The sequence below is a fragment of the Parasteatoda tepidariorum genome, chromosome 10, assembly GCF_982258835.1.
Source record: "Parasteatoda tepidariorum strain Cologne lab strain chromosome 10, Ptep-v5.0, whole genome shotgun sequence".
NCBI classification, from domain to species: domain Eukaryota; kingdom Metazoa; phylum Arthropoda; class Arachnida; order Araneae; family Theridiidae; genus Parasteatoda; species Parasteatoda tepidariorum.
In genome coordinates, this window is record NC_141764.1 from 39,352,329 (window position 1) to 39,379,073 (window position 26,745).

General features: G+C 28.4%; 1 protein-coding gene across 19 annotated transcripts in view; it reads left to right on the forward strand.

Annotated features, from left to right (window-relative positions):
* The window catches only part of LOC107437816 (uncharacterized), a 134,800-nt gene that overhangs the window by 47,255 nt on the left and 60,800 nt on the right, over positions 1 to 26,745 (forward strand). For 7 of the 19 annotated variants that reach the window (XM_087154037.1, XM_087154050.1, XM_087154043.1 and 4 more), the window contains exon 1: positions 14,257 to 15,284. The exons of the other annotated variants lie outside the window; for them this stretch is intronic. In XM_087154037.1, the coding sequence (XP_087010163.1) occupies positions 15,199 to 15,284 (86 nt within the window). In that variant the 5' untranslated portion in view covers positions 14,257 to 15,198. Of the gene's footprint in view, positions 1 to 14,256; positions 15,285 to 26,745 lie in introns of those variants that run through there. 19 annotated transcript variants of the gene reach the window in all.

Consider the following 26,745-nt stretch of genomic DNA (forward strand, 5'->3'; position numbering starts at 1 on the left):
TATAATTTTACAGTGCTGAGCATAATCTTGTATCGATTTACAATTTAAAAACTCCTTGAAAATTTTTTTTTGCAATAACCGGACCTTATTTGCACAAGTTCATAAAGGAGGACCCTGGTTGAAAGAATGTGAGTAATTTTTTCACAATTTCACAAAAACCGGACCTTTCACAAAATGTCTGGACAGACCCCTGATAATAAAAAACTTAAAGATCTAGTGGTAAGATTTTAATTGCTATGCTAGTTAAATATAAAAAAAAAAAAAAAATCGAGCTACAATTCTCAAATAGGCATGTATAAGTAGTTATATTTTTAGAGCTTGCTTGAATTTTAATTGTAAAACGTTTTGCCAGGTATACTAACCTGTGACGGAAGCCTTGTGTTCAGAAATATTTACAGTTAAACAGTTAGTTAATCAATGTTCCATAAGTCCTAACACGGAACTGCAAGAGCTCGAATGTATTTGCTAACTGTGGAAAATACCGATGTGTATATGTGTATAATGATCTTATATTTTATTTAAAAGTTAGACTAAAGCTGAACTTGATTATAACCATCAGTATACAAGTTTGCTCATAACCTAAAATTTAATCTTTTCTAAAATTTTCATTCTGACACGGGGCGCTACTAACAGATAGTTTACTTCACATATAACATAATAAATTTCGACCTTCAGAAACTTAAAAGAATGAGATCATATTTAGGAATTAAATTTCGTTGACATTTTAATGTTGTGAAGAACTATTCTTACAGCCTGTTTAATTTTTTATTTTTATTTTATTTATTTTTTTTAACGGAGAAAAATCTCACTTGTTTTGTAAGAACTATGTGCTACGCCATATTAAGATTAGATATTAAGCATCATTAACAGTCTTGAAATAAAAAAAAAAATAGGATTTTTAATTTGTAAAGAACGTTTGCTTCAAACTCTCTTAATTACTGTTTTAATTTATTTTCTCATTTTAATAAAGACGTAAAGATACACAAATGATAATTAAGAACATCAACTAATGAAAATATTTATACTTTAGGTTTTATATACTCTTGGGATATTTTAAAGTTAAATTGAAAAAATATTTTTAATTATTATTTTTATACTTGATAAGTCATATTTTGAAGTCATTTATCTTATTTCATAAAATGACTTTGCCCAGACATAATCTAAAATAGTGACTAAGCGTAGTAGACAGTTTCAACCATTATCTATCTACATTAGCGAGTGACAGAAGCAACATTGTTTTGTCGACTGCCTGTTTTAGTTTAATGAGACTGCCTGATAAGTAAAAATAAAGTTACTGATCTAGTTCTGCTTGGTTGATACTAAAATTATTAATATTGACATTAAAACAAATAATAATTGATATTAAAACAACATGGAACATGATATTTATGTTAATTAAAATACCGATGTCACTAATACATAAGTAGACAATAATAACACTTTAAGCTCTCTGCGCTCGTCTAATTTAAAAATATTCTATGATAATAATAAGTAGTACAAAAGCATAATATAGAAGAAAAGAATAATATTTTTACCAAGTTCCAACGTATATAATTGTATAAGAATTTACATCGGAGTATACAGGGTTATTCATAATTCCCTCCGGGATTTCGAAGCGTTATAGTAAAAAAACGAAGACGAATATGGCAAAAAAGAACAGATGAAATTATTCCGAAAGTACTCAAGTTTTAATTTAAGCAGTTGCCGGTAGATGGCAGTAACATGTACCACTGAAGCCAGTTGTAGTAAAGAAAAATAGCGTTTACAAGCGGAAGGAATTATAAATAACCCTGTATTTAAATTGGTGAGTGATTGCTTTGTATTTATTAATAATGTTTCTAATGACACTTGGATAAGCTAAGTTCGCCAGCCTTTAGAGCACCAGCCTTTCGTTTGACAGGAGAGCACGGCAAGGATTAAAGTACGTTTTAGTCCAGAACCTCACGGATAAATGGAAGTACCACTAGTTCACGAGCATAATATAGAAGCGGAAGGAATTATATTCGTCACTTCGCCAATATTTTGAATATTTTTTGGATTTGGAGAAAATACCAATGGAATGGTACTGCTCAACGACAAACCGCAGGACTTTCAATTTCACAGATTTCACGAGCATGTATCGTATATCGCGTGTACTCGGTAATTTAATAATTCTAACATCAAACAACTGAGCGCGTCCATACGCGAAAAAAAAGAGTTTTTCCTCGGAACTGGGGGGGGGGGAATAAATACTTTTAATTCTAACGAATATGGTTAACTATAAAATTTTAAGCAATTATAGCAAATTTAACACGTTCTGTCCACGTGTTAATGATAATGTTAATTGTATATCTCCGTTTGGTTAGTGCATTTCAATTCTAAGGTTTTTTATATTCATTACTTTTTATATTCTTTAATAGAAAATTCTATGCAAAATATAGATAGATGTACTTAAAATTAAATAAATAAAAGCTTAAAATTTCACACTGAGTCTCATTCGAAATCTGCCGCAAAAGATAAGCTTAGTTAGAAATTCTGTTGAAAGAAACGCGTAGTGTTAAATTTTATTTGACTGCTTTTAAGCCAAAAGTGTTTCCTTATCTGTGAGAAAAAACTGAAACTTAATACATTGCGGAAGTTGCATTAGCAGTATTTTTTTTTTCTTCCTGAGTTTTATTTACTTAGTCTTTTTTCTGTTTTCTTGACTCCCTTCTTCTGGCTGGCTGAAAGAGAGAAAGATGTAGCGGCTGTTATAATTTAATGCCAAATATATCCTCTTTTTTACGTTAAATTTTTTTCTTTAAATATCTTTTTAAACATCAACTTTACAAGTTGTTTCTAGTTGAAAAAGTTGACTTCGAATTTCTCTTTGAACACATTAGAAAATTTGTTGTGTTTTTTAAAGACCTAAATTATCTTTGCTTAATTTTAAATACTTTCATTTTGCGGGGATAAGCCGATAGCAATAATATAAAAATACCTCCAATTAATGCTTTAGATCACAGGGGTCTTCAAATTTTTAGTCTAAAGCTGGGATGGGCAAACTTTTTTGGTCGAGGGCAAAAAATCGAGAGAAAAAAGTGTGGTAGGCCGAGTAAAAGCTTCCAAAACAACAACAACAACAAAAAAAAAAAAACGATATACAAGCTTTAATTTAATGAGATGAATGAAATTGCAATTTCATTTTTAAAATTTCCTTATATTGAGGTTCGCAGTGAGATGTGCTTATTTCAAAGAACGAGGCTAAATGCTTGTCTGTTAGTCTACTTCTGAAATGATTTTTTCTAAGGTTCATAGTTGAAAACACTTGTTCACATAAGATGAAGCAAACATAGCACTGATTTTCTGAGCATGAGATATTAAATTTTGGAAACTAGCTTTTGGTAATGATTTGCAAAACTCAAACTTTGGCATGTTTAGAAACAAAAATAGTGTGCAATCTTCCCATACTCAATAAATAATGTTAGAACACGCACCGGCAGAAAAATCCGCTCGTTGGAGCTTAAAATGCTCTGTCTGCCACATGTGAAGCACAATTCACCTATGTTAGATTCCATATGTCTGCTCCTAGAGAAAGACAAGCTTATCTGCGGCTATTCTATAAAGAACTTCTGCTTTCAACATTTTACCAACTATTTCCATCAATTCCACCAATAGAGAAACTAAAAAGGTCGTCAGTACTTTGTTAAAATAGAAAAAAAAAAATAGATTTAAGCAAAGTAGACAAAATAATGGATGTCCTAATGTATCTTGTTTTATATTCGCCATGGATCAGCAAGTTAAAAATTCTATCCGCGGGCCGGATAAAACCTTCCGGCGGGCCACCTTTGGCCCGCTGGCCGTAGTTTGCCCATCCCTGGTCTAAAGGCTACGCTGATTTCTCCAATTAACTTCAAGGAACAAGTACGAGCAAGCAAAGACTTTGTTTAGAAGGAAAGAAAGAAAATCTTTTTGCTTTCAAAATTCACTGAAAACAGTCACTGTTTGGGCAACATTTTAAGCATTTTCAAATCAATTTGACACTCTTGCTTGCTTCTCCCTACTATAACATTAGTAGGGAGAAGCAGTATTTTGACTTATTAATATTATTGACAAAATACTCTTATAATATAGACTCTAATAATATAGACTATATTATTAGAGTATTTTGACTTGTTTACCTGGGAGCTAGCTCATCTGTTATTATTTTGCAAGACTTAGGTTGTAAATTTTAAAATATAATCCAAATAAAACGAGAGGGAAAGAAAGATATATGAGAGTCTTTATTCCGTTCAAAATGGGGATGCTTTGGGGGCTGTTCAAATAATAGTAATTTAGATACCCCCGGTTTGTGAATTGCTCATTTTCTCTAACGAAGGAGAGAGGATAATTATAAAAAATATTTAAGCAGGACTCCTTAATCTTCTTATTTTATTTTTTAATGCAAAAAATGAGAAAAATGTGACACTTTGTAGAATTTTATACTTGAAATAAAAGGAAAATATAATTTGGGGGAAAGAAAAATTTGGAAAAAAATTTCTTCATGTAGTTTGAGAGATCAAGGAAGAATTATACAAAAGTCTTTATGAATATTCGACTCAGAATTTTTAAAATGAATTTAAAAGTAATTTTTGTTTGTGCATAGTTGCTTTTTTATTATTTAATCCTGAAAGTAGATGATTACAGTAGAAGTCAAAGCAAAAAACGACAGAATCGACATTCTTACGTAATCATAAGAAAGGTTTTATTTCCTCTTTTCTTTTCCTTTCTTCTTTCTTTTCTTTTTTTGAAAAGGGAAGGAAAGATAATCCAAAATTTTCAAAAACAAGCTTACGTAATGTTTGAAGAACTCCTTAAGGCTTCTTCACCATAATGTGTTTTACATAGTAAAGTTTAAACTTGTACATTTATTTCGTGATTCTTTAAAACCAATTCGAACTAATTTTATTAAGGTAAATTTCATAACTCAATTTGTTAAGTATTTCGTTGTAGCGAAATCCGAAATAGCTGGATTTTTAACGTAATGAATATTTTCCTAATTCCCAAATGAATTCCCATAGACACAAAGTATTTAAAATACCGATTTTACGAAATGGATTATCCGATCTAACGAAGGCGAAAATAAGCAACAATTCTCCTTCTCACTCCTGATCTTTAAATATTAACTTAAAACTTTTTCAAAAGAACACAATGCATTAAATGAAAACGTTGTTTTGTACCTACGGTTTCACAAGCAATGTCTAGTTTGGAAACTAAAGAGATATTTACGCAAATTTTTTTTTCTCAGATACATTGTTTGAACATGTAGAAAATTGTAATATCTATTTAAATCACATTTGTACAGGAAAAAGTTACGAATTACGTATTTGTCTGATAAATACGTGTTATTAAATTCATTGTTTGCTTTCTTAAATATTACACTGATATTTTCCGAAAGTACAAACACATCAAAACTGTAAAATATTTATAAATTTTTTTTATTCAGAAAAATTCCAATATAACACAATAAATGTAGTTAATGTTAAAATTCGTAATATCGGCTTAACGAATTATTGTTATTGCGTAGTGATTGTTTTAATTCCCTAAAACGGGAGCTGACTATTACTTATTTAAACTATTCTGAAGAAGTCTAGTTGCTAATCTTTACAAGATATTACTGAACTAAACTCAGCGGCTCGACAGCCCATAGAGGGCCAAGGCCTACTGTGCCCATCTCAGTTTTCCTGACCTTTGGGCTCTAGGGTGCAGGAGCAGATGTTCCGGTTAGGTGGTCAGCCGAACGCGAAACCCCCAGTGTTTTGTTCCCAAGCATGCTTGGTACTCATTTATCGACCCACTGAAGGGAGGAAAGGCTGAGTCAACCTTGCCCGGCCCGAGCTTTACAAGATATTATCTTCATTAATATTTTGAAATTAACTATTTACATAAAAATCAGTTTTCTTGCTTTCTCCTAACCTTTTTAGTTCATATACGAAAAGTAGATGTGTTTTTTATTTTATTACCATCGTTGAACAACTCACCTAATTTTGAGTTTACGATTACCAATGTTCAACCCCGTAGCCTTGTAATTTTGAACTCAACCCAGAAGAGAACAGAACTCTTGATCAAGTATTACAAGAAATTTGCCTTCGCGGATGACTTTTCGATGGAACTAATCCGCATTTACGTTACACGGGGAGGAAAGCCACGAAAACTTCCTACGGTTAGCTTGACGGCAAGGGAATTCTAGCCCATGATCTGTCTACCACTAAAGATATTTTAAGTCAGCGCTGTGGTCAGTGCGAGCCTGAAGCGGATTTCGTATCGACCAGCCATCGTTGGGATTCGAACCCTTTGCACCTCATTGGAAGGCGAACGCTCTATCCCCTTAACCACCACCACTCTAGATGTGTTTTTAGCGACTTTTAATATGTATCCATTAATCAGGTGTCTGTTTCGGAGAAATTTGGGTCCGATAATGAACCCTTCACGAAATATCTTTTTATAAAAACGGACATTTCACAAAATAATTTATCCTTTAATCGGACCCTTCACAAATTTGTTTATCTTCATTATTGTTTTGTTAATCGAATAAACCCTTCCCAGGAAGGGGGGGGGAGGAGAAGACAGATGTCAACGAACTAAATTTTGCCTTCGGCAGACGCTTCTTCCTTTATTCGTTTGAAATTAATATTCTGCGTTCAGCAGTATAAGCTAAATACCAAATATTTGTATGTTGCATCTCGAATTTAGTAGCTGCAATTGCTGTTTATAATTAAAAGAATTAAATTTTAAAAAATAATTTTCGAGTGTTGAGCATAATCTTGTATGTCTTTACAATTTAAAAACTCCTTGAAAAAGTTTTTTTTGCAATAACTGACCCTATTTGCACAATTTCACAAAAGCGGACCCTGATTGAAAGAATGTGACTTAACGTTTATTTTATATTCACACATTACGAGTAATTTTTTAACAATTTTTACAAAAATGGACCCTTCACAAAATGTCTGGACAGACCTCTGCATAAATATAGTCATTTTTTAAGTCAGGAAGGGCTAGTATTATTCTTTCTTTAGTTGATGGAAGTGTGCCAAACAACCCCTAATCTTCTGTTATATTGAAGTTTTTTCTATTAACTTTTTGCTGGCGTTGCATAATTTCCTTAATAACTGTTCCTCCGCCTTTTCAGTTTTCCGAAATTAGAATTACGACGAAAGTGTGTCTCGTAAATTTTGTTACGAAAATGACACTCTTCCAACGACATTCTATTTTTGAGGACTATCTTCTGCTCTACCCCTTCTCCCCCTTCGAAGAACAAAGAAAGGGGGACATCCCGATAAATATAATCCTGCTGCGTAATTTTTTGTTATGGTGCCTGTTCGTCTGTTGTTATCTAGAATAGACCCTGAAAACTGCCGACTGCGTTGTGTCGTTTTAATGGCCAAGTTGGTCTGATCTTTACCTTTTAGGCTGAACAGAAGATATCTAAATTATGTAGCCTCTACTAAACTAATGGATTTTGAATTTAGTGGCTTTAACTTTTATTAATTGAAGAGTTCAGTATAAGACTTCATAAATTCAAACTAGTTCAATTTTTCATTAATTCAAAATAGACAATTTTATATCAGTTCAAATCAGTCGAATTTTAAATGTATTCTAACTTTTCTGATTTCTTATAACTTTAAACTTGATCAATTTTTCAGAACTTTAAACTATTCAATTTTTTTTTAATTAATTCACACTAATCCAATTTTTCATTAATTCTAACTTGTCTGATTTCTCAGAAATTCAGATAGAGTTGACATTTTTTTAAAGTTTTGTTCAATTTTCTACATATTTTATTTATTAATTTATTTTGGAAAATGTTAAAGGATTCCCAGAAAATTCTAAAATAATAAATAAATTTGGCAAAAAAAAGGGGGGGGGCGGGTGAAGAATCCTACGTCCTGGAAAAATCCTACGACAAACTTGGAGAATAACCAATCCTCGAAGTATCAGTAACTGTTATATACTGCTACATTATTTCTAGTAAAAATTTCTACTGCAATATGGACATTTCACTGATGAAAAAATTTTTTTTTACTTCCTGATATTTTATTTATGTATTTTTTTTAAAATCACATTTATGATGTTGTGAAAATTTTTTTTTGTTCGATTGCTTTGCTAAAATATCCGCAATAACCATTGAATAGCCAATTTTTAAAAGTGATTCCCTATCTACAATGCTTTTATTTTTCTTTATCTTTGATGCTTGTAAAGATGTGTAAAATGTTAGAATAAACCATTAGAAGATATAGCTTATCTTCTCTATTCGATGCAGTCATTCTTTTATAAGAGGCGGCCTGCTCTCACAGGATGTGTTTGCAAAATGATAACTTTTTGAAGATAAAACGTCTTGCTCTCCTTACTACATCATTTGCAAAAATAAATGTCGTAAAGTAATATTTAGTTTCATTAGGTTGTTAAAAAAATTCAACAACACCTTGCAGTATCCCTTGCTGAAAGATCTCGTTTATAACAATAACGAATCAAAACCCGAAATTCAGTTTTATCCAAAGTCATAAAGCTTATTGATGAAAGTTTAAACTAAGAACATCAAAAAAACGACACAAAATGAAAATTTTTAACAGTTAAAAATTTTCTCAAGTGTTGCGGAACTTTTTAAACAACCTAATATAATTTTTAGTTACATACAGGGTTCGTGATTTTTTTTTTTTGATTTAAGTCGGATTTTTTTATTTTTTTATTTTAATACACTGTAAGAACTTTATTTTATGATTAAAAAACTTTATAAAAATTAAATCAAGATTAAATTACTATTAAAACTATATTATAACAATATTTTAGAAGCTCTACCTAAAACAATTTTTCATTATTACACATAGCTTTGAATGCATAGCAGCCATTTTGAAACAAATGCATGATGGAAATTTAAAGACTAGATGAAATAAAAAATTTAAACCCTATTTTTGGCATATTAGGGTAATTTCTTTTTAAGATATCCTCAAGCTTTAAAAATATACATTTTCCACCAATAAAATATAATGTAGACTTTAATTCCATGCTTTTTCAATCAAAAGGTAGAATTTTAATTAACATCTTTTTTTTGTGAAAAAAATTCATGTTAATTCATTTCTACAGCTATGCAAGTTATTTTTAAAAATTTTTGCAAAGGTACTGTGACCCCTTAAGACAGCATTAAATGTTTACTTTAATCTGTACTTTCAATCTCAGGAATCAAAAGATTTTTAAAAATGTAATTTCAAATGTGTTAGAATTGAACATACACCAAGAAAGAAAGTAATTTCGTTAACTAAAATTAATCAATGCAGCAATTTATTGAAAATAAATTTTAACAAACTCTGGTTATATAATTTTTAAAGATAATTCGAACCCAAAAATTTTCTTGCAAATGGGAAACAAAGTATCTTTCCCCTCGAAAAATACAGATTATTGTTATTAAAATTTGATTTCGCTTAAATTAAACAGTGCATACATACAAATTTTTCTATCTTTTGGACGGAAACGAAAAGCATTTTCCGACAGAACAAAACTTTTTGTGAGGCTTTTAAACTATACTGAAATTTGTATTCAAACATAATCTTTCTAAGGGCTCTTCAGAATCTTAGATACTGATAAATATTTTTTACTGAAACAATTATGTCACTTGTTCTTACATAAAATGTCACTTTTTTTATGTCAGTGTTTCTTCATTAATGCTATATACTAATTAATCTTAATTTTTGCCAAAGTCTGCCATAATTTCTCAATGAAGTTATCTGATAACGTAAGCTTTTACCGCAGTTAAGGATTAGCAGGAATTACCTGTCTCAGGTTAGTGGATAATCTGCAGTTGACTTATGGATTTCGTATCTTTTAACTTCAATTTAATTTCTTTGTTATTTTTTTTTCTTCTGTTAGATTATAGTTACGGTAGAAACTTTCCATTACTATTTTAAAATGGTGTCCAAAATGCACGCATAATTTTACTTATTTCCACATCTAAGAATTGTACTCAACTTTTAGACATCAGTGTAAGGTAGTTTTAATACAAAAACGAGTTGCTCTAATGTTTTTGAAACTCATGGCTGTTGTAAAATATTAGGTTAAATGTATTATGTAATAAAACCGTTTGTTTGAATTCGTTTGTCCTTCAAAGATTATGTTATATTTATTTTTATTATTTAATGAATATGCTTTTCCCCCGTAAATGCTTGAAATAATTATCCTCAAGTGTGAAGCTGGTTTTCCTGAAAAATAAATAATAAATAAAACTCAACTAATTAGCAATAAATAAATTAAATGTATATATATATATTAGTTGAAATAAAGAATACTCCTGTTTATAGTCGGATTTGCTTTTCGTAGGTTTTGTTTTCTCCATCAATATTCTATACTTTTTTTGTGATTAATTGTTTCGATAAATTGACCATATACCGTATAATTTTTTTTTAAAGAAAAAATATTGATTTATCAAAAAGTTAACTATTTGTTTGCTTATTGCTCTCTAATATTAGCTATGTTGAGGAAAATGAGGTTACAAAGGTAGAGGAAGTGTTAGTGTATTAATTAGTCGTTACCCGCATGAGTTTTTGACCCGAAACGTAACACCTAATTTTTTTTTTTTTTTTTTTTTGTAACTTAACTGTTCTTAAAAAAAAAAATTTGTAACAGTTTTGTATAAATGTAAAAATGTATTATTATGATTTATTTTTTAAAGATATTTCAATTATAATTATATTTATATATATATTTCAGTAATTATAAATTAAAGTTTTAAAAAAACATAATTTTAAAAATCAAAAATATTTGTCTTAAATGGAAGAAAAAATATTCGGAAGAATGGTTAAATGAAAAAAAAAAAAAAAAAAGTGGTTAATTGATTTATCTTCGTTACCTTTTTTTGACTTTTTTTACCTACCTTTTTACTTTAAAAAAAAATTAAAAAAAAAAAAAATTAAAAAAAAGAAAGAAAAATTATTCTTATAAATAAATGACATCGATTTTACTGTATCTTTTTTTTCTTTTTGTATAAATTATTTTTTAGTTACCTTTTTAATTTTAAAATATTTCAATTTAGCAATCACTGTAAATAAATTTGAAGTTATATAAAAACAGATTATATACTCTTGGTTTCAATAGAACGCATCCCGTTTTTTACCTCTTAAAATTTAAATATTTTTTTTATTTTATGAGTTGGTCTTGTTTCGTTTGTGCATTATTATACTAGCTAATACATTTTTGGTTTATTGCAGAAAAAAAAATTTGAAATTAACTTTTGGAAATAATTTAATCAAATGTAAAATGCTTAGCATTTCAATAAAAATTTTCTAAGCGTAACCATAATTGCAATGTCTGTTTTTTACACTATATTACATTTTTCCTGCACATGTCTCCAATTGAGTTGAATTCATATGAACAAAAAAAAGCCGGTGTTGAAAAACCACCCGTATTCTATTATTCTGTTTTTACGCCTTCTGTCATCTTCATTCCCATCTGTTAAACATGCGCGGATTTATGTGGGCAGTGAGGGATGCTGGAGATCCGGATCGGCTCTTCAGCATCTGCGATGATCCCCCTGCTCTTTTCTCTTTATCATCTTTCTTTACCTAGAGGAGAATGAGGTGACGTGACGTCATGATATCCACTGCCCCTATCAGTTTTCCGGCTTTGCTCAATGGTTTACTATAATTGGCTGCTTCCTGCTGTTTTGTTATTTTTGGCGGAAATTATTATCTCTGTAGTTACGGTTGCTATATGGATAATACTTCCGATTGCTTTTTCTATTACTTTAGATTTTATTTTTTAGTGTAAACGGATGTATTGCTCCAATATCTTGATTGCATAAGATATTAATATTTATTAATTTAATAATATATTAGTTTTTTTTTTAACGGTATGCAGATAAAAAATTATAAGTTTTTGATTTAAGATTTCAAAAGACCTTTATTATTTAAAATTAATAAAAAGTTTGAAAATTCTTTAAACATTAACTCTCATATATAATTTTAAAAATTTTTTTGTTGGTAGAAGTTTTTATATTTTAAAATTATTCTTTTAAAAGAATCAGATTATGAAATGTGTTGATATTTACAACACTATTTACGTGTTTTTGTGTACATTAGCATTATTCCATTTTTAGCATATTTCCTCAGTTCAAACAAGTTTTTTTCCACTTAAAGAAAAAAATTTTACCTGTAGAATTTTTTGCAGTAATATTTGTTTTATTATTGGTAAAAAAGAAAAAAAAGACAGTGGTTAGTTCAAACTGAAAAAATAAATCTATTCACATCAAATAGTGAAAAATTAATTCACAATTTTGTGAATAAGTGTTTCATTTTGTTCGAGTTTTTGTTTTAAAATTATAAATTAAAACCTCTGTTAAGTTTTTTTTTTCAAGGGACCGATTTAAAATTTTGTTAGAGTCCGTTTTAACGATAAACTATTGTGAAGAGTTCTTTTTCACGGTAAAAAAATTGAGTGGAGTCCGCTAACGGACTCAAATTTCTCCTAAAATGACCCCTGAGGAAATATTACTAATATTTGTTTATGCCTTTAAATTTTCATCTTTTTTTCTTTCTTTTTTTTTAACTTTTTAGGTTTAAAAAAATGTTTTTAAAAGTCTTTAAAAAGTTAATTCCTAATTCTTTTATATTGGCTTTTAAGATAAAATAATATGTTATTAAACTAAAATAATATGTTACTAAACTTTTTGGTCTTTTTATAGTAATGTATTCGTGTCTCAAAGATTTTTATAAACATCTTTTTTTGTTTTGTTATTATTTTGTTATTGTCCTTCTCCCATGAATAAATTTATGTCTAATGTTCTGCAACAGGACTCTTGATAAGTATAAAAGTTCTGTGGTTATCTTCAAAAATAAACAACTATAGCTAAAATTATTTAACACTTTCTTTTTCATATATCACGAATAATTTTATTTTCGATACTAAAACTTTGATACAGAAAATTTGATTTATTATTAAAGACCTACATTTATTGCAGTTTAATGCAGCAGTTCCAATTTTTTTCAGCTATGAAACCCTAGATGATCAATCTTTTTTCGTTAAAATCCCGACTTAATAAATAAAGTACATAAAGACATTTGTTTAACGTAGTTGCAAATAAAGTATACTTAATTTTAAAACACTTAAAAGAAATAAAATTTTTTATTTATTATTTTATCATTAATAATCTTAAATTAGATTTTATGTACAACGGTTGAATTAGCAGCCCTTGGAATTGTATCTATTTTAGTTATTGATTTTAATTTAATTTTGGGGAAAATGCATAAGCGGTAAATAAGCGAAATAAGCCGAATTTTTTTAATTTTTTTAAATTAAAATTAAAAAGAAGTGCCATAGACGTTAAAAATTGTTATCAGGGACACATTTTTCTTTTTGACGAATTTAGTTATTTTGAATCAAAACTCTGATGGGAAATATTAATGCAATTTTTTATAAATGCATGTCTTTTACATAATTTTTTTCAATATATTAATCTTAGAAAACTTAAAATTTTTTAATAAATTCCTTTTTTTTATTGGTATTTTGTTTGAATTAATTCCATTCAGGTAACCAGAATAATAAATAACTAATGGATTATTAAATGAATCTCAATATAGTTAAAGATTTCAAAAATCATTACTGGTGAAAACGAAGTCCTAACTCTCGGGACACATTTAATTCTTCACCTTAACCCATAGGTCCCGCTGTTCCATAGGTCCTAATATTACTTATAGGTCCCCTGTAAACCGCTGGTTTTGTGTACAGTTTTACGCCAAACATAAATTGTTATGTGAGGTATGTCGCCGTTTGGCACAATTTTTGCTTCAAATCTCTACTTTTATTGTTTATCAACATTGTTTCGAGAGAAAGGAAGAAAAAAAAAATTAAAATTTAGAATTACTGGAAAAATGTTCGAAAAATGGAAAATCTTTATTTAATTTTTCCAAAAAAATGCTTCAAGTCAAGTTTTTTTTAAATTTTTAATAATGCTATAAAACTGGGTGTTATTCTTTTTCCAACTAAAAAAGCATTTTTTATTTAACAAAAATTATTCCACTTGAAAGCAAAAAATTACTTCCACATTTTGTGTAATTATTCTTAAATAAAAATAGCTAAGTTTTTTAAAATAAATTATGAAATATTTTATAATGTGGCTAAAGTTTTGTTCTATTAAAGGCCTTAAATACTTACAGTCAAATATTTGAGTCCATTGCTCAATTATTTGACATTGCGCCTCGGTCGAATACCGTGAATTTCTCTCGTCATTTTATACGTAAACAAAATGATTGTGTTGGCGAATTCTCTTAATTTGGCGCCACTCTGAAAGAAACCACTGCCTGAGGGGGGAGAGGGGTTCCCGAAACATGGGTAACCATGGTGAGGGTGCGCAGTGGGCTTGGGAGCACTGACAACAGAGCATCGAGTGAGGTACTCTGAATTTTCTATGTCCATTCGTTGAATAACGTGATATATTATTTTTATTATTATTTGAGCCCTTATTTTTTTGTAAAAAGATTTTTTTAATTTCGCTGGGCTCTTAAATTTAGTTTGCTTCGGGTGAAATAATTTCATTCTTTATCAGAGAGATCCTCTTCTCAACAATTGTTCCATCATAGATATGTGAAGAAAAAAAACCATTCGATTGGATAAATTCTTTATTTTTCCTGTTTCGAACATTCGAAAACGATCGAAATGAACAGCTGTTACTTTCTGTAATCGAAAAGATGAACTGAAAGTAAAATCGTCTGTTCAGAAATGTCAGACGATTGCCATGAGTTCAATTTGAGCTGACCACAATGTGACTTTTCAACATTTTTTTTTTTAGCTTTATATACTTTTGTTTATTAAAAACATTAAAAATACCTAAAATAGTCGTTATTTGCTTCTCTGCTGGTCAAGAAATCCTGAACACCATTTCGGTACTGGAGAGGTCATGACCTCAAGATGACTGACCTTTCATACTAGTCCGGTCCTATACCTCCGTCCAATATGTGATTGTATAGTTACTACAAACTGATAAACCACATGCCATTTCTGTTGAGAGATTCTATGAAACTGCATACATTGCATTATGGCATATTGATATAGAATAATGTGACTCTTCCTGGTATACATATTACATTATTGAACTTGTAAATAATGGAACTATTATTGAGATGATTTGTCTAGATTCCCAAGTCCACTCTAGGACTTTTCACCCTTCCTAATTAGTCTTAGTAGTAGTTAGTAATAAATAGTTCTGGAGAAAATTTTTCCATGGCTGGTAATTATGACCGCTTTTGGAGTAGATCTAAAGGAGCAAGATCACAGTTTAGACTTGAAGGTTTACAACCATTCAAATGGTGAGTTGATCAGACGAAAATTAGATTTTAAAATGTTTATTAATGAGCTTTTTATATAGTAACTTGTTACTCTTGCTTTATTAAAACTTTAAAAGGAAATATCGATTCCACTTACCTTTAAAATCGATATTTAAAAATAGGAATGTATAATAGCACTACTTGTTTGAATGTCATAGCACAGAATAAATTACAAATTTTTATGGGATCTGATCTTTGATAGAATAACCAATTTTTAAAATTTTATGTGTAGCAATTTATTACCCGGGCCCTTATGAAGAGCCCGGGTAAATGTTTGACAGAATGATGAAATATCGCCGTTCCTTCCCCTCAAAAACGCTATTAACGAATTGGAAATAATATTGACAATTATAGCTCATATATTTTGATTATTATAGCTCAGGGTATATAGAACAATTAATGATAATAATCTTATTTTTAATTTTTTCATATAAATTTTAAAATAAATAATGTAAGGAGATGCCGCCTTTCTTTCTTTCAAAGGCGTTATTAATAGACAATATATGTATATATAATTGTACTTAAATTTGATTATTATAATACTTGGTAAATGAAATAATTTTAATAAATTTTATAGTTAATTACTTGAGCTACGTTGAAACTACACAGCATAATTATGTATCTTTCTTTTAATGTGTGTTTATATTAATATGTAGTTATAATTTATTAATAAATAAGTATGGCAGGCGAATTATTTATATATTGCAATTATGAAAATTCATTTTATCAAAAATGCAAAAGGAATATGATTAGTTGTACTTATAGCACCTAATGTTTGTCATTAACTTGAACATTTTATATATATATATGTTGAAAGTTAAAATTGAAACTTAAAACACAAAAGTTTAAATTAAAAATTAAAGAAAGAAAAAAGTCAAGTAATACGACTTTTAAAACTTTATTTTCTTCGAAATATTACATTCTCTTACTCATAATTTTCCATCTGTAATTAAATAAGACTTACTGTGTGATACTTTTGTTACAAGACATCTTACAAGCATTGTGTGAAGCTCATTTTACAGTTTTTCTCGGTAAAATTGTAATTCAGAGAGAGAGAGAAAAAAATTGACTAAACTTAAAGTTGCATAGTTTTGTTTAAAGAAGAAGAAATTATAAAATAAAGAAATATCTTAAGTAGCTTTCAAATATCATATCATTAGTTTTCATTCTGAAAATTTTTATTGTGAGATATTTATTAAGTATTGAATTGCTTTTATATTCTTTGTAAACAAATTTTGTTTGGATTTATCTCTACAAAAATGTTTTCTAATGAAGCGTTTTAAAGATGTTTTAGCAATTGTACCCTTGCCAACAAAAATAATAGGAAACCCACCATAAACCTAAGACAAGCATTTCAAAGCATGCCTCTATGGGTAAACGAAATATTCTGCCCAAGGTGACCCAACATCTTCCCTTCCTCATAGCTTAGAGGAAGAAATAACAAACAGCAATTTAATTATCTTAAATAAATGGCCTAATATTTTATTGTTAATTAGCAATTAACATAATAAATTATTAGTTACCAGTCTAGAGGAATCAACATATTCTCTACCTCCTCTCGTAACTTGGAGTTAAAAAGAAACAATTAATTAGCTTAAATTAATTGCCTAATACTTTGTTATTAATTAATATTAATTTACTGATCAAGAAGAATGAACATACTCACCCCCTCATAACTTGAGACAAAAACAAACAGTATTTAAAATAACTTAGATTAATATTAGCTTAATATTTTCTTATTAATTTGCATAATATTAAACTATTAAATGGCTGGTCAAGTTGAATCAACATACTCTCTCTCTCTCTCCCCTGTAACTTGCAGGGGGATAAAATAAACAGCAACTGAATAAGCTTAAATTAATAGCCTAATATTTTCTTATTAATTTGCATAATATTAAACTATTAAATGGCTGGTCAAGTTGAATCAACATACTCTCTCTCTCTCCCCTGTAACTTGCAGGGGGATAAAATAAACAGCAACTGAATAAGCTTAAATTAATAGCCTAATATTTTCTTATTAATTTGCATAATATTAAACTATTAAATGGCTGGTCAAGTTGAATCAACATACTCTCTCTCTCTCCCCTGTAACTTGCAGGGGGATAAAATAAACAGCAACTGAATAAGCTTAAATTAATAGCCTAATATTTCTTATTAATTTGCATAATATTAAACTATTAAATGGCTGGTCAAGTTGAATCAACATACTCTCTCTCTCTCTCTCCCCTGTAACTTGCAGGGGGATAAAATAAACAGCAACTGAATAAGCTTAAATTAATAGCCTAATATTTTCTTATTAATTTGCATAATATTAAACTATTAAATGGCTGGTCAAGTTGAATCAACATACTCTCTCTCTCTCTCTCCCCTGTAACTTGCAGGGGGATAAAATAAACAGCAACTGAATAAGCTTAAATTAATAGCTTAATATTTTGTTATTAATTATCTTAAAATTAAATTGAATTTACTGGTCCAGGTAAATCAATATACTCTCTCTAACTTGGAGAAAAAAAATAAACAGCAAGTAAATTAGCTTAAATTAATAGCCTAATATTTTATTATTAATTAGCTTAATATTAAACTATTTATTTATTGGTCCAGCAGAATAAACATACTTCAGCCCCATAACTTGAAGGGCAGCAAACAAATTAAATTAGCTCAAATTAATATTAGCCTAATATTTATACACTAATTAGCTTAGTATTTAATTTTTAGTTTATTGGTTAAGGAAAAGTAACAAAAGAGTTTTTCATATCATAAAATGAAATTTACCCTGTAACAAATGATATTTTGCTACATCTTTATTTTGTGATTCTCTTAATTTACGAAATACGAGAGCCTTAAAAATTATCTCTTTTTTGAGTAAATATTTTTGTTTAAAAGTGAAGAAAATTTATGTTTGCTACTATTTGTGACATTTTTATCTGTAAATTAATATTTTAACTATTTTTTGTCGTTAATTTGTCCAAAAATATTTTCGTCTTTATAAAATATTTGTTTCGATTTACTTATGTGCATTTCGCTTCTCAGTTTCCTGAAAATTATTATTTATATCCTTGTGAATTAATATTTATAAGATTGCTAAGTATTGTTTTTTTGGAATAATTATTCCAAAACGTTTTATTATAGTATTTGAGTGCATCGAAACAAAATAAGAACATATGCAAAAATAAGCATTGAAGGTGATTTAGAAAAAATTATTCTACATAAAAATGTGAATAAATATTTTTGTTTAAAAGTAAAGAACATTTTTATCAGTAAATTAATGTTTTAACTATTTTTTGTCGTTAATTTGCACAAAAATATTTTCGTTTCTATAAAATATCTGTTTCGATTTACTTCTTTTAAGGCTACACAGTACCCTAAAATTCGCAAAAATATGCAAAAAAATATTTTTGCATTTTTGGGTGGCTAATGTGGTTGGGAAGCAAGTTGAAAAATTTTGCATCTGAGATCTAATTAGTTTTAGAGATATTAGGATTTTTCCGAGTTGTGTCAGACTCACAATTTGACAAGCGAGGGGGCGTGGTTAGTTTCGTTTTCTTTTAAATCTAATTTTAAAACTTTTTTTTCAAAAAAAGACTTATTTTATTTCGATGATTATTAATTTTCACTTTCTCCAAAAGTTATCAAATTTCACTTTCACTTCTAGAAGCATTGTTGTTTATTTATGTTCGGTGTTTGATGGATGCGTTCTAAATTTGTGTTTTTACTAAATTTTTATTTATAAAAAGTCTTTTTTAAGACTAATATTTTTTAATTTATAAATACATTCGTAACAGAATATTTGTTATACTTGATTGACTGAATATTTATATAATTATGCTAGCTATTTCTTTAATCCTATTGCTTTGTTTGTCTAAACCAAGCAAGTTGTATTACGTATATTTAGTGTATCTATAAGTTACGTGTATTTTAGCCGATACAGGTTACATATAAATTTTAAATGTGAAAAAATATAATACTATTAATATTCAAGTAAATTAGTGTTTTTGGACCAGCAATAAGTTTGTTTATAATATATTAAGAAAGTAGGACTGTACAAGCATTTTTAGTTTTGGTTTTATGGTTCTCTTTACTTTAAATGTCATTTTCTCAGACTTTCTTTTTTGTTGATGCCACTGTTTTCGATTCCCTAAGGCTTTTTTCCCTTTAAAGATAAAGCCTTGAAATTTTTTGTAGAAACTTTTATGTATATACAGACCAAAAGTTAGTATGGATTTCAGTGTGAGATGTATACATTTTTTTAAATAAAAATTTGAAGTTGGAGTTTTTAGAATTTTCGGGTTTTCCACGTGTTTAGTAACGATAAAAATAATTAAGATTCAACTAAGTATCAGAGCATCAAATCCATACTAACTTTTGTTCCTAATAATCTAAGATATTTATATTATTTAAAATAACTGAAAAATTTTGAAAATTAAAAAAGTTATAAAAATTTAAAAAAATCTTGAATTTTTTAAAAAAATTTAAATTTTTTAAATTGTGGTTTGTCGATTTCCCTTTTCTTTTTGAAAATCAGTTTAATAATATAATACAAATGAAAATCTATTATTACTTTTAATATTACAGGCCTTAAAAAATTTTTTTAAAAAAGGGTACCGTGTAGCCTTAATGTGCATTTCGCTTCTCAGTTTCCTGAAAATTATTATTTATATCCTTGTGAATTAATATTTAGAAGATTGCTAGGTATTATTTTTTTGGAATAATTATTCCAAAACGTTTTATTATATTTGAGTGCATCGAAACAAAATAAGAACATATGCAAAAATAAGCATTGGAAGTGATTAAGAAAAATTATTCTACATAAAAATGTAAATGAGTTATAATAGTGTACAGTTTTTTTTCTTTATTTTTTAAAAATGTTTCTCTAATATTATTACACCTAAACAGATTCTTGTGCTAATTTATATCCCTATTAGGCATCTGTTGACAAAAATTGAAGATTTTCTGTTGACATAGAGACGAGAGGGATGATAGTTATGTTTTCTTTGTTACATGATTGTTTTAAATTTTCACCATTAAGATCCTTTGTTCCCAAATAATTTGCAAAATAAATAAATAAAAATAGAAAATAAATAAGTTAAGGAACCAAAAGAAAATTTTTGCAAGGTAAATTTCTCAACTCATTAAAATTTAAGTAAAAAAATAAGTCATCAACTTTAAAATGAAGAGAAAATGTTAAGTTATTAAGTAAGGATTTGAGAGGGGAGGGGGGAATCGATAGATCCGAATTGGATTTATCGATTTTAGTTTTACCATACCCCTCCACAAATATAGTTGTATTGCTTGAAATTTTTTATTAATGCTCAATCAGTAATAAATATGCTTGTATGAGTTGAAATTAAACTGTTCATGTTAACTTGGTTTTAATGCGAAATTTCACTGGCAATTAATTTTCAATTATTATTATTTTAAGTAAAACAAAAGCGGAAAAGCAAGTTCTAGTTGCATATTCGTTTTAATAATTTTTATCAGTAGAGGGGAAAAAATAGCATGTTTCATTGCGTCGTCGTTTCTGTTAGATTAAATTAGAAGCTAAATTAGAAATTAAATTGTTGGTGTTAACATGAAAATTTCATAACATGAAAATTTCATGCAAAATTTCATTTGAGATTTTTAATTTTCAGTCATTATTATTAAAGTAAAAAGAAGAGAAGAAAAAGTTTTATGCTGTACATTCGTCTTAATAATTTTTATCAGTGTGGGGGGGGGGGGGGAGAGAACGTATCTATCATTGCGTCGACATTTCTCTAAGTATTTTGATATTATTATCTTATCTCAGGAATTAAAAATGAAAAAAGTGTTTGAATTGAGGAGGCCTTTGATGATTATGGGTATGAAACCTTTCTTGGTTCTTATCAATGGTATCTGAACTTAGAGCAGGTTTTGTTAGAAAGTTTATCTTAAATGACACTGCTCTTTCTTAAAAGATATTTAAAGAAAAGAAAAATTCTGCCTCTTATAAAAAGTGAATTGAATATTGTATTGAAAACACATAATTTCGAACAACAAGTTGTCTAATAAAATCGGGCACATTGTATACATAGAAAATATATTTTTATTTTATTATGGACCTGAAATTATCGTGCATAGTTTTTTTATTTTGTTCCTCGATTTGCATTATATATAATGTTGATTAATTTTCCAGTTTGAGTTTTAAGGTTTTATTCATATATTGATTTACTTTTAATGATATACGCTAAAGATAGAATAAAATACAAGATATATCGACACTTAATATGAATTAGATCATTTCGATGGCTTTATATATATATATATTTTGGCAATATTATTATTATTATTATTATTTTTTATTTTATATTTTTTTTTGTAGAAACGTGTATAGATATTTGGTGTATTACTTTCTTATATGCTCGATAACAGAATTTACCGGGTTAATCTGCAGCATAATCTTCGTATTATGATAGCAAATTTGAAATATTTTATATTCGCTTTTAATAAATTTTAATAAAAACTAACTAATTGTTTTAATTTCATTACAATTCGATTAAGAATGATTAGAAAAATAAGTTAAAGAAATTTTAAAAGCTAGGAAATATGTAATGCCTATTGTGGCATCATATATATAATATATATATTATACACATTACTGAAAACTGATTAAAAGTAGAAAATGGTTTCGTAAATACGTCATTAAAAAAATTGTTCGTTCAAAACAAATTGATATTTTTCTGAGTGGAAAGTATTATTCCTTTTTATAAAATAAGGCAGATGGGAACAATTTTTAATTAAATTATTTTATTGAAATTGTTCGTAAGTTAATTCTTTTTATTATAAATCTTTTTACTCAATTTTTGTGATGCATCTTCGTGATAGCAACTTTTCCAGTAACTTTTTATTAAAACTTGATGAAATTTAAATTAAAAAAAAAAAAATATCTGTTAAGTTTACGTATTTTTCTTTTTCACCCTCTTCCTTCCAAGTTTTAAGAATTTTACTATGTTCCTTGCAATAATTATGATACCGTACCCTATCGTCTTTAATGTGTATACTTAAAATCAAATACATATAGATCCGTGGTGTATTTGAAATTTAGAGCAGTGTTTCCCAACTTGGGGCTAACGCCCCACCGGGGGGCAATTTGATTGTAAAGGGGGGCAATTCAAAAATGGACTCGACATGAGTTTAAACCTTTTGCTCTGGGCCATTTAAATGCAATGCGAGATTTCGGTGACAAAATCGAAAGAAAAAAGCAAATTCTTAAATAATCGCGGTCAATAAATATTATGTGACTTAGGGATTTTCTAAGCGACAAACCTGAAATGAAGTATCTGTTTACAGTCGATGGTAAAGCATTTGTGAGTTATTTAGCCAATATCTTTGAAAAACTGAATATATTAATTAAGAAACTTCAAGGAACAAATAAAGCTCTTGTTGATGCAAAAGCGAAGATATTTGGCTTCATTACCCATATTGAGTTATGTCAGAAATATATTAACAACAAAAACTTTGAACAGTTTCACTGGCTCCAAAAATGTGAAGTAAATGATACCGCTTGATCTGATATATCAAGAAGAACTTGCAGAAATGCAAAATGATGAGTCAGTTAAAACTTTATTTAATATGAAAGGAGTGATGGCATGGCTTCGTGAGGAAACAGAAAACAAATACCCAAATTCAATCAAATGTGCAAGAAAACTATTGTTACCGATTCCATCTTCATATTTAGCTGAATGTGGATTTAGTACTGTAAATAATTTTATTGGTAATAAAAAGAAATCGTCTGGATATAACACAACGGGGAGACTGAAGCTAACCAAATTGAAACCTAAGATTCAATCTACGTGCAGCAAGCAGCAAGGGCAAGAATCTCACTAAATTAAAATACTAAATTATTATAGAAAAATCTTTATTAAAATTATTTCGAATTTGAATTTTAGTTTTTCATTATATGTTCTGAAAATTTACTTACTTTGTTTGGCTAACAATTTCCTAAGTTTCTTAAGTCGATTCGATTTTTCGATTTTTATTCGATGTTTCTTATTCAATTTTTTAATATTCAAAATTATGTATATGTTACATAGGGGGGCATAAGAATTTTAGAAAGGCTTAGGTGGGGCATGGTACAAGGAAGGTTGGGAAACACTGATTTATTAAAGCTCATTGTTTGTCTTAACTTTTCATTGTGAAAATAAGCACATGAAATCCAATTTTTTATCCCCTACGATTCTATAGCACTTATTATTAAGCCTATAATTTCAGCGATGAATTGTAAACAAGTCATTTTAAAAGATATATATTTCTTGTGCTTTTTATGTTAAAAAGTAATCTGTATGATTTTCGGAAACGTAAGATGTTTACTCTTAATTTTCTTCATCTTAATCTTTCTACTTCATGTAATGCAGCTGACAAACGTCAGAACGCCATGAATAAAACCGTTTGTTAATTGAAACTTGCACCTTATCACATGTCTGTTTAAAGCAGTGTTTAATTTATTGGCGGACCGTAATTAAATGCTTGATTGTTAGATTCGCTAAAAGGAAATGTTGCGCCACCAGGCTCTGTTTTTCTGAGGAAACGGATATTCGTCGAATAGTTTTATTTTTAGCTGAATCGCTTTAATGTTAATTAAATGTCCTAATGCATGTTTGACGCATATTAATGTATGTTGATTCCGACTAATAAGCAATCGCATGATTACAAAATGATAAATTGTTGGTACGTAATTCGTTAGCATAGTTTCCCAAAAGCTCGTTTTATCGGTCGGAGCGTGGAAAACAGAAGGGCCAATCACAAAATAAACTAATAAAAATAATTTATTGTACCAGAAATAAAATTTCTAAGTAATATTAATAAATCAGGTTTTTGCTTATTAAGCTGATTTGGTGAAATGTAATTATTAAAGTGATGAATTTATTTCGCACGGTAAATTCGCAATAATTCCCTGATTTCTAATTGAATTGAAATAAAGGTATTTCCAGTTGCAATGTGTAACTAGGTTTTTCTAACACAGCTCTTTCAGTTTTTAAATGTCATTAATACGCCATAAAATAAAGAAACATGATTATTTTGAGTATTTTCCATAACTACAGAAAAAAACTTACAGATTTGGTACAGTTTAGAGTTGTATATTTAAGTTTAATCATTCAGCCATTTCTGGGTTTTCGTGAACCAACCATTTTAAGTTATCTATTTTATGCAGAAATGTACCATATGTATCTATGTTTTTACTGCAAATTTATGGAATAGTCAAATTTTCAGATTTTTTTTTATCCCGCATTTTGTGGTGCATTTTTTTAAATTACTGAACCAAAAATTCCTTATTGTCCACCTCTTATTTATTTTTTTCCTTTGTAATTTAGGGTTAAAAACTGATTTTTTTTATTTAAATTTTTCATTTAGGTTCGAATTAATTTTCTTTTTTCTTAATTAAATTCGCAGCTGTTATTCTGTTACTTATATAAGCTGATTGTTAATCATTTTACAGTTAAACAAATAGTAGTCTAGCTTCTTCTTTTTTTTTTTTTTTTTGAAAAAAAAAGGAAAGAAAAGTTGTATCTTGGAGTAAATCAAATATGTATTTTGCTTTTTACTATGTAATTATCGAAAAACTAGCAAAAAGATTTGCAATGTGCATTCTATAGTAGCATCTTCATTGCTATATAGATTTTTCTAAAAATGTAGATTGCAATTCCGATGGTATTTTGGCAATGAGAATGCGGGAAAGTGAGTGTAATTTTTACTAAGTGCTAGATGGTTCTAAAAGTTTATTTGTGTTAATCAGATAAGGCTTGGACAAAAAAAAAGCTCTTAAACTTGTTTGTAAAAGTAGGCTAATTAATAGCATCTCAGAATTGGCTGAGTGCCATTTAGCAAAACAATGAAGAATACCTTACTGCGTATTTTGACAAAAAATAAGTTATAAGTTTGCAAAAAATTACTTGATACAATGTACTTTATTTTGCTGTTTCACATTCTCAATATATTAATTTGTATTTTAATATTAATTTTAAATGATACTCTAAGACGCCAAACACTCTTGTTTCTGTTTCTTCTATGTAGAACAAAACGTTTCAATTGAATTTCAGAATGTTCCATGGCCTTCATGTGCTTATCAAGTGTCGTTTTAAAATTTAAATACGGTTCGAAGAAATAAAATTTTCCTTTCTTCCTCTTCAATTATTTTATGTCTGAACTAATCCGAAATTGTCTGGTAATGTTATTCAAATGAAGTCTGTGGGTGGATTCTATAATTGCAATGATATCTAATACTTGTCAATAGTTCCATAATAATGTGAACTTGGCGTGAAATTAAACAAGGTTAGGATCGGATTTTGAAGTTGTTCTGCACCGTTTTTCCATGCAGGTACGAAATACGCAATACGAGGAGCACTGTGTTGAGATGTTTTTGTTTGGGTGATATGTCATCCTCAAAGAGTCTGATGAAAATAAATTTAAAAAAAAAAACAACAAAGACTAAATAGAAATAGATAGAAATAAATAGAAATAGATAGAAAAAAAAAGACTAAAACCGTGAACTTTTTTTTTAGATAATTTCTTATAAAAAATAGTGCTGAAATAATAATTAAATAAAAATCGCCGGAGTATTATTAAAGCCAGTCATGCAAGTACCTAATATATGCAATGTGGTAATAGGTATTTTACGGTGCTCCAAAACTGATAAGTATTATTTCTTAATATAAGCATTAACTCAATAAAATAGAAACTCATTAAATGGAAAATACTTATCACAATGTTATGTATCATTCACTCAAAAAAACTGAATTATTTAAGGGGAAACATTCATAAAACTGAAAACTCAAAGTTACTGTAGTGATTTTTTTTAAATTTTAAAATATACTTTTTTGTGACTTAATTATTGTGATTTAAAATCTTCCACTCAAATGTATGTAAAAAAAAAAAAAAAGAGAAAAAAAAAGACTAAAACCGTGAACTTTTTTTTAGATAATTTCTTATAAAAAATAGGGCTGAAATAATAATTAAATAAAAATCGCCTGAGTATTATTAAAGCCAGTCATGCAAGTACCTAATATATGCAATGTGGTAATAGGTATTTTACGGTGCTCCAAAACTGATAAGTATTATTTCTTAATATAAGCATTAACTCAATAAAATAGAAACTCATTAAATGGAAAATACTTATCACAATGTTATGTATTTTCATGAGTTTTCCGCTACCAGGGGTCTGTTTAAAGGAAATTTGGGTCCGTTAACGGACCCTTCACAAAATATCTTTTCGGAAAAACGGATCCTTCACAAAATAATTTATCTTTTAATCGGACCTTTCACAAATTTGTTAATCTTCATTGTTGTTTTGTTAATCGAATATACTCTTCCCGGGGGGGGGGAGGAAGAAAGACGGTTCGAGACTAAGTTTCCCTAAGTTTAAATTCCAAATGTAGTATTCTTAGAAAATATTTCTACTTTTACAAACATCGTGTGCGCATTCTTATTAATA